Source organism: Dermacentor variabilis, chromosome 3 (genome assembly GCF_050947875.1).
Source record: "Dermacentor variabilis isolate Ectoservices chromosome 3, ASM5094787v1, whole genome shotgun sequence".
Lineage (NCBI taxonomy): Eukaryota > Metazoa > Arthropoda > Arachnida > Ixodida > Ixodidae > Dermacentor > Dermacentor variabilis.
Window position 1 is genome coordinate 133,976,211 of NC_134570.1, and position 13,373 is coordinate 133,989,583.

Sequence of the window (13,373 nt, forward strand, 5' to 3'; positions counted from 1 at the left end):
CGTGTCCGTGGCGAAGAGACAATAAGGTTACACCATATAAAAACGACGTGAAGTTCCAGTACGTAACAGAATGTGAAGGAGACATCGCACGGGCGACCTTGTTCCCTGGTTCGTGCAAGTACACCTTGAGTCGGAAGTCACCACGATCTGTGCCCTGTCCTTGTCGTCTTTCCGAATGTACAGTTGTACCAGGGGTTTTCAAACGCATAGAAGGTTTCTGGTTGTACTTTGTTTCGCATCTTAAATTATGGTGTGCACGCGTACTATGTACATTGCTCTAGGACGCGACACTTACTAAGCTCTTGTCGTTGCTTCATCTTCGTTGAAACAGCTTAAACGTCGTCTTGTGATGACAAAGCTCTCGGCGAAATGGGCACTTCGTTTTGTTTTCGCGATGCATTGATTTTGCGCAGATGATATCTGGTCTCTCATGCATTGTTGTCATTGCCTTACTGGATATCTACGCCAATAATAGTCTCAATGGTTGGACGGTATATGTTGTGCCACATAGGATTCCTTAAGGGCGAAAGCAGTCAGTCCTGGCAGTGAACGACAGGACTGTGGCCACATGCTCTTCTACGTTGACTGTGCAGCGACGATCGGCCTTCTTTCGTAGGCGTCTGTATTGGCTCGAATTCATTGGCTTGGGTCCATGCGTGAGCCTTCGTGGTCATCAATGCAATGAGTATGCGGTCCTCTGTCTGTACAGCACGGCGACTCTTATGTGAAAATGAGATTGTCGTGAACTCCTGGACTCTTCGTCAAAGACATTCATGAACAGTGTGTTGCAATTTTCATCGGTCGCATGTCCTGCACACTGTACAAAGACCTTTTTGTTATCACTGCGGCTACAAGAGCTGCTTCTAGTTCATTATTATTGTGCCTCTGACGCGGCTCTAAAGTTGAAAACGATGACATTGGCTGGTAACTCTCTTCAGTTCCTTCATGGCGTCAATACCAATGTTACAGCAGGTTTTAGACTCGGGCATTTCCTTCTTAGGAGGTGCTAAAATTTAATTGAAGATTTATTTCTTAATTCCGTTCGTTTTTGTACCTTCTTCAGTCTGGTGATAGGTTGAAGCTTCTCTCTTGCAATCTCTTACCGGTTCTGCCTTATGCAACGCTTCAAGGCGCAAGAGTCGTAGTAAACTTTTGCTGTGCCTCATCTCGATAGCAAGTCTGATTTTAGACTTCAGCGTAACCAATTTATCTCAGTAGTCCACCTCAAGGGTGTACTCTTCATGTGTTGCATCGTCGTAAATCAATACTTCGACCTTTTCATCCACGAAACAAAGCCTCTCCTGAAGTATTTCGAGACGAGTGCTCATGAGATGAAGTTGAAGTGTCGCCTCACTGAGCGCCATGTCTATATCATTGAAGGCCAGGCTCACCGTCGTTCTGATAAGTAGCCTTCCCGTGGTAAGCTCGACATCCTTATAGCTGTCGGCTGTCGGTACGGGGATGAGGGCAGTCGCCTGCGTTGGATCCGCTTTTTCCGGAGAATACACGTGCGCGCTCGCCGTCAGTCGGTCCTGGGGGCCTTTTGGTCGTTGATTAATACAGTTTCCGGGTTTCACGGCACCATTTCGCAGAAACACGCGCAGTACCAGACAGAAAAAGTGGTGTGTGGACAAACCTGCCGGCTTAATGGAATAGCAAAATAATCGTGTTGATACGAGGTCAGCAAGGAACACGTTTCTACATAACTAGCGTAAGCAAGTTTTGTTGTGCGAGCGCCATCGACGACTAGCAACACCTCACCGGTTCACATCACGATCACCAAAACACACTTGTAAGCATGTTCTTGAAAAAAGCTGCCGATGATCTCAGAAGAAACCTGCTGAATCTCGGAAGCGAGGAGAAAAACGGAAGCATTGTTTCGCTGAACACCCGTTGAAAATAGACCAAGAGCTATTCATCCTAGCTTCTTTGCTGTACAATAGGTGACTCAGGAGTTGTTTTTGTTTTTAATATGTCATAATACGTACTCTAGATATGCAACAAATCCCGTCATTTCAGACGGAAGTACTCCTTTGAAAGTGCCACTTAATATGCGAAGCACAGCTCTGAGCGCTTAGGCGACTGCTTCATTGTTATTGCATCTCCTGTGTTCATAAGCCTAGGATTCCAATATATTTTAGCACTTCCGCAGAACAAACATGGGAGGATATTTCCCTTACGCGCATGGAAAAGGTCAGCTGTGATGAGTTAAAAAGAAGCTAGTCTGTCGGATGGGACCTGAAGCAGGTGCTGTACTCGAGCAGCTTTTAAACAACAAAGAAGCTCAAGACACCAAAGCGCTTCTTATGAGTTGTGAATGCGAAAGCATTAATGTCCCTTACAACGCCCCTGAGCGGAGCCTCGAGCTATGGAGTCCTCGCGGACAAGCGAGCGCGTTGAGCTGCATGACCAACACCTCCTAGATAGCCAAAGGCAGATCACTTCGATCCGTGACGTCATGGTGCCTTGCCCGACTGCCATAGAATCTATCGGGGACGCTCCCTAATAAGCCGCGGTGGTTTCGACGTCATCGCTTTCGTCACGCCGGGCTTGGCAATGAAAATTTCGGTCCAAGCAGAACGATGCCATAAAGTATAGTGCACAGGTCCGCTATCCAGGAGGCGCTGGTTTAGCCTAGTGGGCAAAGCACTCGGCCTATGGGCTTGGGATCGTAGGTTTGAAACTCAGTACTGCCAGCGTTTCTCCGTTCGAATTTGTTGTTTTTTATACATTAATTTCTTTAGAGCGATTACCGAGGCGAAGTCAGACAGCAGGCGAGAGCTTGCGCGGATAAGGAACGCGCGGACAACACAGGCTTCCGATAGCGGTGGTGACGTGTAACGTCGTGGCGACGCCCTGGCCCCTGACTCAACAGCGGGCGCGTCAGCAGGTGTTTCCTTTCACCCGATCAGCTCTGTCGGGGCGCGCACGTGATGTGCTGTCGCAGCCTACAGGTATTTAGGTACCGTTTCGCTGCTACAGACGCCGGCTTTTTCGCGCAATGGGCCATTTAATGCTTTTTGCATCAAAATTAACGACATTAACAAAACAACAAGCCTGTCTGTGACGTATGCAGGTTCTGGTACGGTGCCTGTGGATGGCTCACAACGTGAAGCAAAGCATCGACGCCGGCCGCCTTCACAACCAGCTGCATCCCGAAAACGTCGTCTACCACGAGAACACCACCGATAAGGTCTTGAACTCTGCGAAAATGTTGCGCTTTTGTCTACACTAGTTCATCCAAACTATGATTCCATAGTTTCTATGTACTAAACCTGATTCATTGCGAAATTGGCGTACCAGGAGCAGCACCAAATTCGATGAATGATAATAGCGGTGCGTTCGTCTCGTTTCTCTACTGCTTCTGTATTGTTCAGTTCGCAGCATGCTCTGCTACGAACTCGAATTATAACGCTTAGACGTGCATTGTGGCTATATCAGTTCTCTCGCTGTTCAAAATCACTGTGATCGTAGATATATAGGCATATAGCTCTACCATAGAATTCGGTAACAATCTGTACCATCAAAAACTTTGTGTACGCCTTAGTTGCGCTAGTAAATTTTGCCAGATGACATGCAATTACAAGCCCTGCTGAGATGTGAGGTTCCGCCTCCACGAATAACGAGATGCAATTCTTACATCTCGTTTTTCTTTGGTATAAAGAATGCTGCGGGGATCTTCTAATTAAATATACATTCAATGCCTTAGAACATCAACCGTGTCTTTTCTATTTACACCTAGGAACGTGGCTTTCATTCGTCAGGTTTAAATGTTCGCATTACACACCTGCCGCCGCTATAAGCACGCGAAGTTCTCTTGCGGAAAGTCGCCCACGATTTCTGTGTCATATTTTTTTAGCCAGTTAAGCGGAGGTGTGTTCTTTTACCGAGTCGCAGAATGAAATTGGCCGACCTCCTGCTCAGCACCAAAGTGGCATAGAAAAAAAATTGTGGGGTTTTACGTGCCAAAACCACTTTCTGATTATGAGGCACGCCGTAGTGGAGGACTCCGGAAGTTTCGACCACCTGGGGTTCTTTAACGTGCACCTAAATCTAAGCACACGGGTGGTGTTTTCGCATTTCGCCCCCATCGGAATGCGGCCGCCGTGGCCGGGATTCGATCCCGCGACCTCGTGCTCAGCAGCCCAACACCATAGCCACTGAGCAACCACGGCGGGTGAACCAAATGGGGGGGGGGGGGCGCTCCCGGACACTCGTAGCGAGCGGTCGCATTCCCCCTCGCTCTGACGACCACGGCACCGCTACAGCCCTAGTTGTGAGAGGTTGTTTTTTTTTTACCCCTAACTCTAGCTACTTGTTAACCTTCTCCCAAGACAGCGCTCTTGAGCGTAGCCCTTTTTAGGGCTCCCAGCGGAGAAGGTATGCACCTGTAGCCGGCCGTTTCGACCCTTGGTTGGACCCTGACATGGAGGACACCCAGGACACAGTGCCCGGGTTTCGTCTCGGCACGCCACAGCCTCGCTCGCGAGCAGTGGACTTGGTGCTTTTGGAGGCCCGCCGTATGCTAAGTTCGGAAGGAATGCCAAAGCGCCTGTCACCGACAACCCGTAAGAACGCCGGCCGCAAGAACGCCAATCGCCACGCACGTGGCAACCGCATCGGCGAGAGGCCGCCAACACCACTGCCGCCGCAGCATCTTTCGCCGAGAATGAAAGCGACAGCAATGCCTCAGCGCCTGCGTCTCTGAGTAGCAGCACGATCTCCTCCTCGCCGGCCACCAGCTCTGCAAGCACGGAGTCGTCGCCATCGCTCAGCGCCTCGTGTAGCAGGTCACCGACCTCTAAACTCACGAGGTCTGATCGCTCGTCGTCGTCTGCATCATTGCCTGCCTCACCGCTGACTCGCGTTGACAACGAAACTACAACCGCGGCGGCGACGGAAAGCAGCCCACCGCCATGACTCGAAGCTCCGCAACATGGCGAACAACAAGCGAACGACCCCCGCCGGCGCCATGACAGCCACCAGGCGTCACCTTCCCCAGCCCTCCACGTGGCAGCGGTTGCCGAGCATTCGCAGAACGGGCCAGCTCCCCAAGGAAGCGCCGACAAGTCGAACGGGGAACAACAAAAGCCCCCAATGGCCAACCCACCCACTCGTCTGCGCCCGACAGAGCGAGAGAGAGAGGGTCAGTCTCCCTCTCCAATGACTCATGCCAGGGCCGCACCTGCGACCTCTCAAGGTACGAGCAACGACGGCGCCGAAGTCAAAAAGGCAACGGGGGAAAAAGGAATGCACTCCTCAACCGACCCAGCTAGCTCGGCGCGCCCCAGCTGTGTTCTCGGGCCGCTCCAACCGCTCGTTCCGCAAAGCAGCCAGCAGCAGCCCCACACCGAGCCTGAACGTCGCCCCGCACTCATCTCCGCCTCGGATTCAACCGAGCAGACTACTCAACACAGCGCTAATCCCCCCTCACTACCCAAGCGGGCCGGGAAAAGGAGGCCGCGCTACAGGCCTCTCGAGACGATCACGCATACACCCTCGGTCGACGGCCCAGCTCCAGGAGAACGCGCTGACACGGTCCTGTTTCGTCCCCAAGGGAAGAAAGGCAACTTCCTGAGACTTGACGCAAGAAACTATCGCCGCACAGCTCTCAGCTATTCAGGGAGCACACCGCGTGCGGGTGAACTTTCGACGGAATGTTGTGGGCGTCGACGCGCTCCCGGGGGCAGAACTGTCACATCTCCTACAAGTCCGCACCGTCGGAGATGTGCCCGTGAGGGCGAAAGCTCTCACAAAAAACACCTGTGCTGGCACCATCTTCGGTGTCGACCGCTCGATCGACGCGGACACAATCAGAGACCACCTTGAAGCCCCCGTGACCGTCCTGTCATGCGAACGCAGGGGCCACAACATAGCGGTGCGATTCGCCGGCAACGCCGTTCCGGCCGAAGTGCTCCTCTTCAAGCAGCGTCTAATGGTTCGCCCCAGAGTTTCGCGGCCACTCCAGTGCGAACGACGCGGATTGTTTGGTCACGCCGGCGCAACATGTTCGCGCGATGCCCGCTGCTTCCGTTGCGGGGTGTCGCACGCCACCGCCGACTGCACCGCGCATAGGCCGCGCTGCATTAACGGGAATCACGCAGCCTCGGAGCCGCGCTGCCCCAACTGGCAAATGGAGAGGAAGGCTGCCGTGCTGTTGTCGCTGTCGCCAGAGCCTCTCACGCAACAGCAGGCGATCGCTAAAGCTCGCGCCTCATCAGACGCCATCCGACGGAAACAAGGAGCAGCCACCCGTCCTTCCGCGGTCGTACAACCCTAGAGTGCCTCGATGCCAGCGCCGCCGTTCATCGAGGCACCCTAGTACAACCCGGGTTGTCATTCAGAGACGCGCTCAGCGGTCGCGGCCCCCAGCCGGCGGAGCAAGCGCAGACGCAACAGCCCACTACCCCCGCCGCCTCCGATCCAAAGGATGCAGTTATTGCGGCCCTCGCAGCAGCACTGCGCCTCCTCGTAGAGACAGCAGCGATGGATGACACCAATCGGCAAATGTGCGCCGCGGCCCTCGCAGCCCAGCAAGCCCTGCCCCAGCATGGATAGGCGATCTCGGAAACGTCGGCCGCGCACCCTCCAGTGGAATGTCCGCTCGATGCGCTGCCGCAACGCTGAACTCGCCGAGCACCTCTCACTACACGAATACGACGTGCTCGCGCTACAAGAAACTTACGCGCGTCCCGGCGAGTTTAACCTCCCCGGATTTGTGGCCTATCACAGTGCCACCGAATGCCAGTCGCAGACCTGCAGCAAGACTAATTGCTGCGACCCGCTGCACTCGCCTGGACGCTCCCGCGCATCTCTGTATGTTCGCGCATGTCTCGCGCAGGCCGACGTAAATGTCACCGACATCGTGACCAGTGGCATCGAGTGCGTGGCCGAGACTGTGCGTGTTGGGGGTGCCGACGCCTGTGTCGCCAGTGTTTATGTTCGGCCCGTGCGTCGGTGGGACAGTTCGTTCGTGGTTGCGCTTGTCGCTCGCATTGGGGGTGACTGTGTGGTGTTGGGTGACTTCAACAGTCACCACACAACATGGGGGTGCCCGCACACCGAGCCGCGAGATAGGGACTTGCTCAGCTCCATCCTCTCTCTGCGGCCCTCCTACTTCTCAACACCGGCAGTCCCACATTCGTGCGCCGGGGAGCACGGAAGAGCGCCATCGACTTGTCGCTTGTGAGCAAGGGTTGCCACTACGAGTGGCGACGCAGCCCCGACACTCAGGGCTCCGATCATTACCCGATCACCCTCGAGCCGCACGCTGCAGCCCATGGACCGCGGCGCTCCTACCGTGTCACCTACTGGACACAGTTTCGGAAACTCTGTGCCACGCCCCCCTACTGCGAACACGGATTTCCTGACTCACGTGACACGTTGTGTCGACGCCACCACGAAATGCTGTTCTGTGCCTGCGGGAACGCCGCTGCCCGACATCAAGCTGCTTAACCTTCGAGCTGTCCAGCGCCGCACTGAACATCGAGCCATCAAGGGCGACAGGAAAGAGGATTGGACTCTACAATCGCCTTGATGCGGTGTGCCGCCGTGATGTCAGGCAGCGGCGCAACCAGAGCTGGAGCAGTTTGTGTATGTCGCTCGAGGATACGCGCAACCAATCGCGCCCGTGGCGCATTCTCGGTGCTCTCCTTCGACCAAAGATGGAAAGCGCTGTCCTGCGCTTTCAATCGCGGTCGCACAGGGCTTGAGCGCAGAGCAGCTCGCGGACGCGTTCGCCGCCGCCTTTGCACCGCCGCCGCCGTTGCTTCCGCCGGATGGCCTAGTTTTCGAGCTTCCTGAACACAACAAAGCCGCTCTCCTCGCGCCGCTGCGCTACTTCCCGACGAACGGAATTCTGCAGCAGGTGAAGGCGCTGTGCACGGAGGACGTCACCTTGAGCGAGCTTCGCATCGTGCTCAACGCTCGGAGGCGACGTTCTGCGCCGGGCGCGGATGGAATTACCTACCACACGCTGCAAAACATTGACGACGAGCAGCTCCCATCGCTGTTGGTGGTGTACAACCGCGTCTGGCGCGCCGGTGTCGTCCCTCCCGAGTGGAAAGAAGCAACCGTGGTACCTCTCCTCAAGAGTGGCAAACCGCGAAGCAGCGTGAGCTCCTACCGCCGAGTTTCACTCACGTCTGTCGCCGGTAAGACACTCGAAGCCATGGCACTTCGTAGTCTGGACTGGATTGCAGCGGCACTCGACGCATTCACTCCCGAGCAGAGCGGCTTCCGCTGGCTGCGCGCAACGGCTGACGCCCTGGCCGACGTTGTCGCTACGCTCGAGCAGGCGGCGGGTCATCGCGAGGCCGGCTACCTCGTCCTGCTTGATGTACAGGGCGCCTTCGATGGGTTGCCGCATTGAACGATCGTCAGTGCGCCGCACGAGCTCGGCATCACCGACCGACTACACGACTACGTGCGAGACTTCTTGTCTGATCGCACCCTTCGGGTGCGGGTTGGGGGTGCGCTCAGCTGGCCGCACAGTGTGTTTTCTGATGTTCCGCAGGGCAGTGTTTTGATCCCCTTTTTCTTTATTCTTGCCCTCGCGCGACTTCCGGACTACATCCCAAAAGCGATGCCGCACGAAGTACGGGTGGCCATCTAGGTTGGCGACATCGCCCTCTTTGCGACTGGCCCTACTGAAGTCGGCTATCAGGTGCGTGCATCCGTCCAGACTGCAATCGACGCGGTGGACCAGTAAATGGGAAGCATCGGCCTCCAGCTGTCGGCGACCAAAACAGAGGCACTGCTGGTACAACCACGAGGCACGCGAGCACGTTCCGAAGCGCCACCGCTGACTCTGCGCCGTTGCCCTCTCCCGTGGCGCAAGAGCGTCCGTTACCTCGGCCTGCAGATCGACTGCCGCGTCAACTTCAATGCGGTCGTCTCCCACATCTTCAAGCAATCAAGGAAAGTCGCCAGCGCCGCGCGCTCTCTTCTCGCGCGTGGACACGGATGCACGCCGCAACTCGCACTGCGCGTGTACAACTCTGTGGCCACATCGAGGGCACTCTACGCCCTCCCCACCACCAACGCTCGAGCGGCGAATTGGAATGCTATTGACATGGCGCACCGTACTGCGGTGCGAGAACTATACGGCCTCCCTCGCTACTCCCAAGTAGGGGCGACACTCGCGGAAGTGGGCAACTGGTCGCCATCCCTTCGTGCACGAAAGCAGGTGCTCCACCACATTGATCGCCTGCAGCGCTCACCACAGGGCCAGCGGCTCGTCTGCAGACTCCACTCCCTGCCGAACTCGGGCATGGGCAAGCCCGCTACCTACTTCTCAAAGCTCATCGGGTCGTCGCCACAGTTCGTCTCCCTGCCGTACTACTCCAGTCTGCTCGACGTGAACATGGCGCTGCCTGGCGTCGCATCAAAGCGCCGAACTGCGGTGTGCGCAATGAGGCAGGTGACTGCCTCCCTACTGCACGAGCGACAGGCAGGACGACTACTCGTCTACACCGATCGCTCGGTGACGCCGGACGGGTCCGGCGCTGCGGCTTGCACGGCGCCGGACATCTCGGAAACGCGCCAGTGCCGACTGCGCTTTGCCGTGTCGTCGACAGTGGCCGAACTCGCTGCCATCGATCTCGCTGCCGACCTCCTTTTGGAACATCCCAACATTGTGTCAGCCGCCATTCTCACTGACTCTCGTGCGGCGCTTTGCATGCTAGCCAGGGACTACGCCGGAGTGCCCCTTGTTTTTCGAGTTGGCTGCAAGCTGCGACACATCGTCAATCAAGGCTGCGACATGGCGCGGCAATGGATACCCGCACACATCGGATTGCCAGGCAACTAGGAGGCTGACTCCCTTCTTCGTGATTTGGGAGAGAGAAAATACGCTCAATTCTGCAGCCCATGTGGGAGCACGGCGCAGCGTACTGGGGATGGGGGCGGGGAATGAAAGATAAGAGGATAGAGGGGGAAAGGGAGAGTAGTTTTCAGGCAGCAGACGTCAGCATCATCCAGGGGCGATGGCCGGCTCGCGAGGTAGAGGCCGTGCGAGGCCGAAGTCTATTTGGCGGTCAAGGAGCCCGTTTGAGTACACATATTCAAGCAGGCTTGCCAGTGCTGGGAGGCGGTAGCGAGCCGGGAAGAGCAGGTGTGTCTCTGAGGTAGCCGGGAGTCCATACCGTCGGTAGGTGGCAGTGACTGGAACGCGCTCCTGGGCTAGTGCAGGACAGGTGCAGAGTAGGTGCTCGAGGGTCTCGGCGTCACCGCACCTTCTGCAGGCCGGCGAGGCGATGCGTCCCTTGGCATGAAGCCTAGCTGCCGTCCACACGGAGCCCGTGCGCAGACGAAGGAGTGTGGAACGGTCCCGTAGCGAGAGACCGTTCTCAGGGAGGAGTTTTGAGGCGCGGTTAGTAGCTACCCTGCTATCCGGATGGCTGGAAGTGAGCAGCTCCAGTCTCTGCCTGGAGGAGTCCGATGCTGCGACTGCTCTGGTGAGTGGAACGGTTGGGTGGTAGGCGGCCTTAGCAAGGACATCCGCCTCCTCGTTTCCAGCGATCCCTACGTGGGAAGGCAGCCAGTGGAAGGAGATGGCTACCCCCACTGCAGAGAGGGCCGAGATTTTCGCTCTCAGGAGGGTCTCAGTGACTCCGTGTCGATGGTGATCGGACAGTGCCTGGAGAGCCGGTCGCGAGGCGCTTAGCACCGCCACTGGTTTTGTCGGGGGGTCCTCAGCCAGGAGGTCTGCAGCCAGGTGGAGTCCCGCCAGCTCCGCTGCTGTGGAGCTCGCGCGAAAAGGAAGTCGGCACTGCCTGCTGCTGCCCTCAGATGGGATGGTACATGCCGCCGCTGCGGAGCCATTGGAGAGCACGGAGCCATCCGTGTACACGAGCAGCCTGCCGTTCAGCTCTTCCAGGAGTTTGCCAGTAGCAGCCTGTTGTAGTGCTGCTGCTGGCGTCCGACGCTTTGATGCTCCATTCAGGGATAGGTGCACCTCTGGAGGTTGCTCGTGTGGCGGAGATGTGACCATGGGCACTGGTCGCTGCACAATCAGCTCCTCGTAGAGCTGACAGAGGCCCCCCATGCAAGATAGCGGCTGCCTCCGCAGTCGGCAGAGCAGAGCCCCACCATCTGGAGCACGGTGCAGACGGTCAATGTGCCCAAGGGCACGTTGGAGCATTTGCAGCGACAATGGCCATTCGCCAGCCTCAGCCAGTGTGGCAGCAATTCGAGGGTGCTTGGGGAGACCGAGGATGCTCCTTACTGCACTCCTGAGCAGTCTCTCGAATTGTTGCTTCCTGGCTGGAGATAGTAGAACCAGCGGCAGGGCATATAGCAGGATGGATGTGGCCGCCGCTTGGTTCATCCGCAGCGCCCACTTGACGGTGCAGCCCCGACCACGCTGCTGCATCTTGCTCACTGCCCCCTGGACTCTTCGGACTTTGGAGGTGACTGCCTTCGCAGCAGGAATCCAGAAGAGCCGATGATCAATGGTTAGGCCTAAATACGTGACCTCCCGCTTCCATGGGACGGCGGTGTTTGCAATGCGCAGCTGCTTCACGTAGAGGCGTGCGGAGGCTAGCCGGTGTACAAGTAGTGCCTCTGTCTTTGCCGGGGACACGGAGAGGCCAATGCCACCGAGGAAGGAGATGACCGCTTCTAATGCCCTCTGTAGAGAGCCCCGGATGGCAGCGATGCTTCTGCTGGGTACTCGTATCCACAGCGCCACGTCATCTGCGTAGATAGCGCAGCAGACTGGGTAGCGGCTGTCAGCCGGTAGTGCTGCTGCGAGTCCTGCCAGTGCGAGGTTGAAGAGGATAGGGCTCAGCACTGATCCCTGCGGGACACCGGAGCTGATGTCTCTGGGATCGCTGAGCACCTTGCCTACCCGTACACGAAAACTGCGGCCCACCAGGAAGGCAGAGATGAAGCCCCGGAGACATCCGGTGACGCCTAAGCAGTCCAGTGCAGCCGCGATCACCTCGTGCGGCAGCCGGTCAAAGGCACTCTGGACGTCCAGGAGCAGCAGCATGGCGACGTCCCCACTGCCCCTGGCATCCTCCAGGGTGGCCACCACATCTGCGATGGAGTCCGCCGTTGAGCGCTTTTGCCTGAAGCCAGATTGCGTTTCTGCAAAGTACTTCAGCTGGGCAGCTATCCATTCGAGCCGCGATAGGGCCATCTTCTCCATCAGCTTGCATGCTGCAGAGGTAAGGGAGACTGGCCTGCAGGAGGAGAGCGAAGTCGCAGGCTTCCGTCGCTTCAGCAAGGGCACCACCACAGCCGTCAGCCAGCTCTCAGGCAGGACCCCGGTGCTCCAGGAGGAGTTGAACTGCTCCAGGAGTCGTACCCGTTGTGGCTCTGCAAGGTTACGCAGCATCTGGCCGGTTATACCGTCGGCTCCTGGAGCACTCCGTCGTCGTGTGAGAGCTGGCGCCGACTCGAGCTCGTGCATGCGGAGAGGCTCGCTGCATAGGGCGGAGATCTGTGCTGCCACCCACTCTGGATGGTGGCAGGGAGTGAGGCAGCGTCTTGTGGCGACCGTCGAGGGCAGGATCTGCGGGACTGGAGACATCTCAGCAAACCGGTCGGCTAGGCGCTCGACCAGGGCCCGCTCGCTGATGCCCATGCGGACGGCCACGGTTAAGGACTGGCATTGAGCGCTTGGAGCATCCATCAGTGATCTTAGTAGGCGCCAAGCTCGAGCACCATCTGGATTGCGACTGATGGTGGAGCAGAGGCTCTCCCCGCTTTGCCGTCTGCGTCGTCGGGCGTGGCGGCGGCAGAGAGCATCCACGCGGCGGTAGGCCGTCCATTGTTCCGGAAGCATGGTGCGCCGGGCCCTGCGTTCCACACGGCGCCGAGCAGATCGCAGTTCTAAATGGCGTATATCCGGAACTGGTTTGCCCTCTGGGACAGTAGAGCGTATGGTAGCGGCATTGGCGCACTCCACGATCATCTTCAACAGATCCCCGTCGTTGCCCGCCTGCCGGCAGAGCTCACGGAAGGCCGTGCAGTTGACTGTGAGGCACTCTCTTCTCCTGGGGACTCGCCTCGGAAAGGAGTCAGGAGCAGGGGCAGATGGTCGGAACCCCAGGTGTCAGGAATCGTCTCCCAGCTGTACCGGCAGTCCTCTGTGGTCAGGCTCAGGTCGATTGCCGTCTGTGTTGGACGAGCTCCGCGCAGGATGAAAGTGGGGGCGCCAGTGTTTAGAATCGGCAGGCCGAGTTGGTCAGCAGCATCCCGTAGTGCCTTGCCACGAGGACAGTAGTGCCGGCCACCCCAGGCTGTGTGGTGGGCATTGAAATCGCCACAGAGGACGAAGTCTTTGCCAAGGTGACTAGCCAAACGCAGCAGACAGGAGGGGTCCCAAGGCTGGCAGGGTCGGACATACACACAGGCGATAGTAG

At 57.4% G+C, this 13,373-nt stretch overlaps 2 protein-coding genes across 2 annotated transcripts in view; one reads left to right on the forward strand and one right to left on the reverse strand.

The window, feature by feature from the left end:
* Positions 1-13,373, forward strand: part of LOC142574198 (scoloptoxin SSD14-like) — a 90,482-nt gene that overhangs the window by 74,523 nt on the left and 2,586 nt on the right. Inside the window, exon 9 of the mRNA XM_075683345.1 lies at positions 3,077-3,193. Coding sequence (XP_075539460.1) covers positions 3,077-3,192 — 116 coding nt within the window. The 3' untranslated portion in view covers position 3,193. The remainder of the gene's footprint in view (positions 1-3,076; positions 3,194-13,373) is intronic.
* Positions 10,065-12,793, reverse strand: LOC142574771 (uncharacterized). The gene is made up of 2 exons (XM_075683787.1): positions 10,146-12,793; positions 10,065-10,083 (listed from the first exon to the last, which is right to left on the reverse strand). The coding sequence occupies exons 1-2, from the start codon at positions 12,791-12,793 to the stop codon at positions 10,065-10,067; spliced, it is 2,667 nt and encodes an 888-aa protein (XP_075539902.1).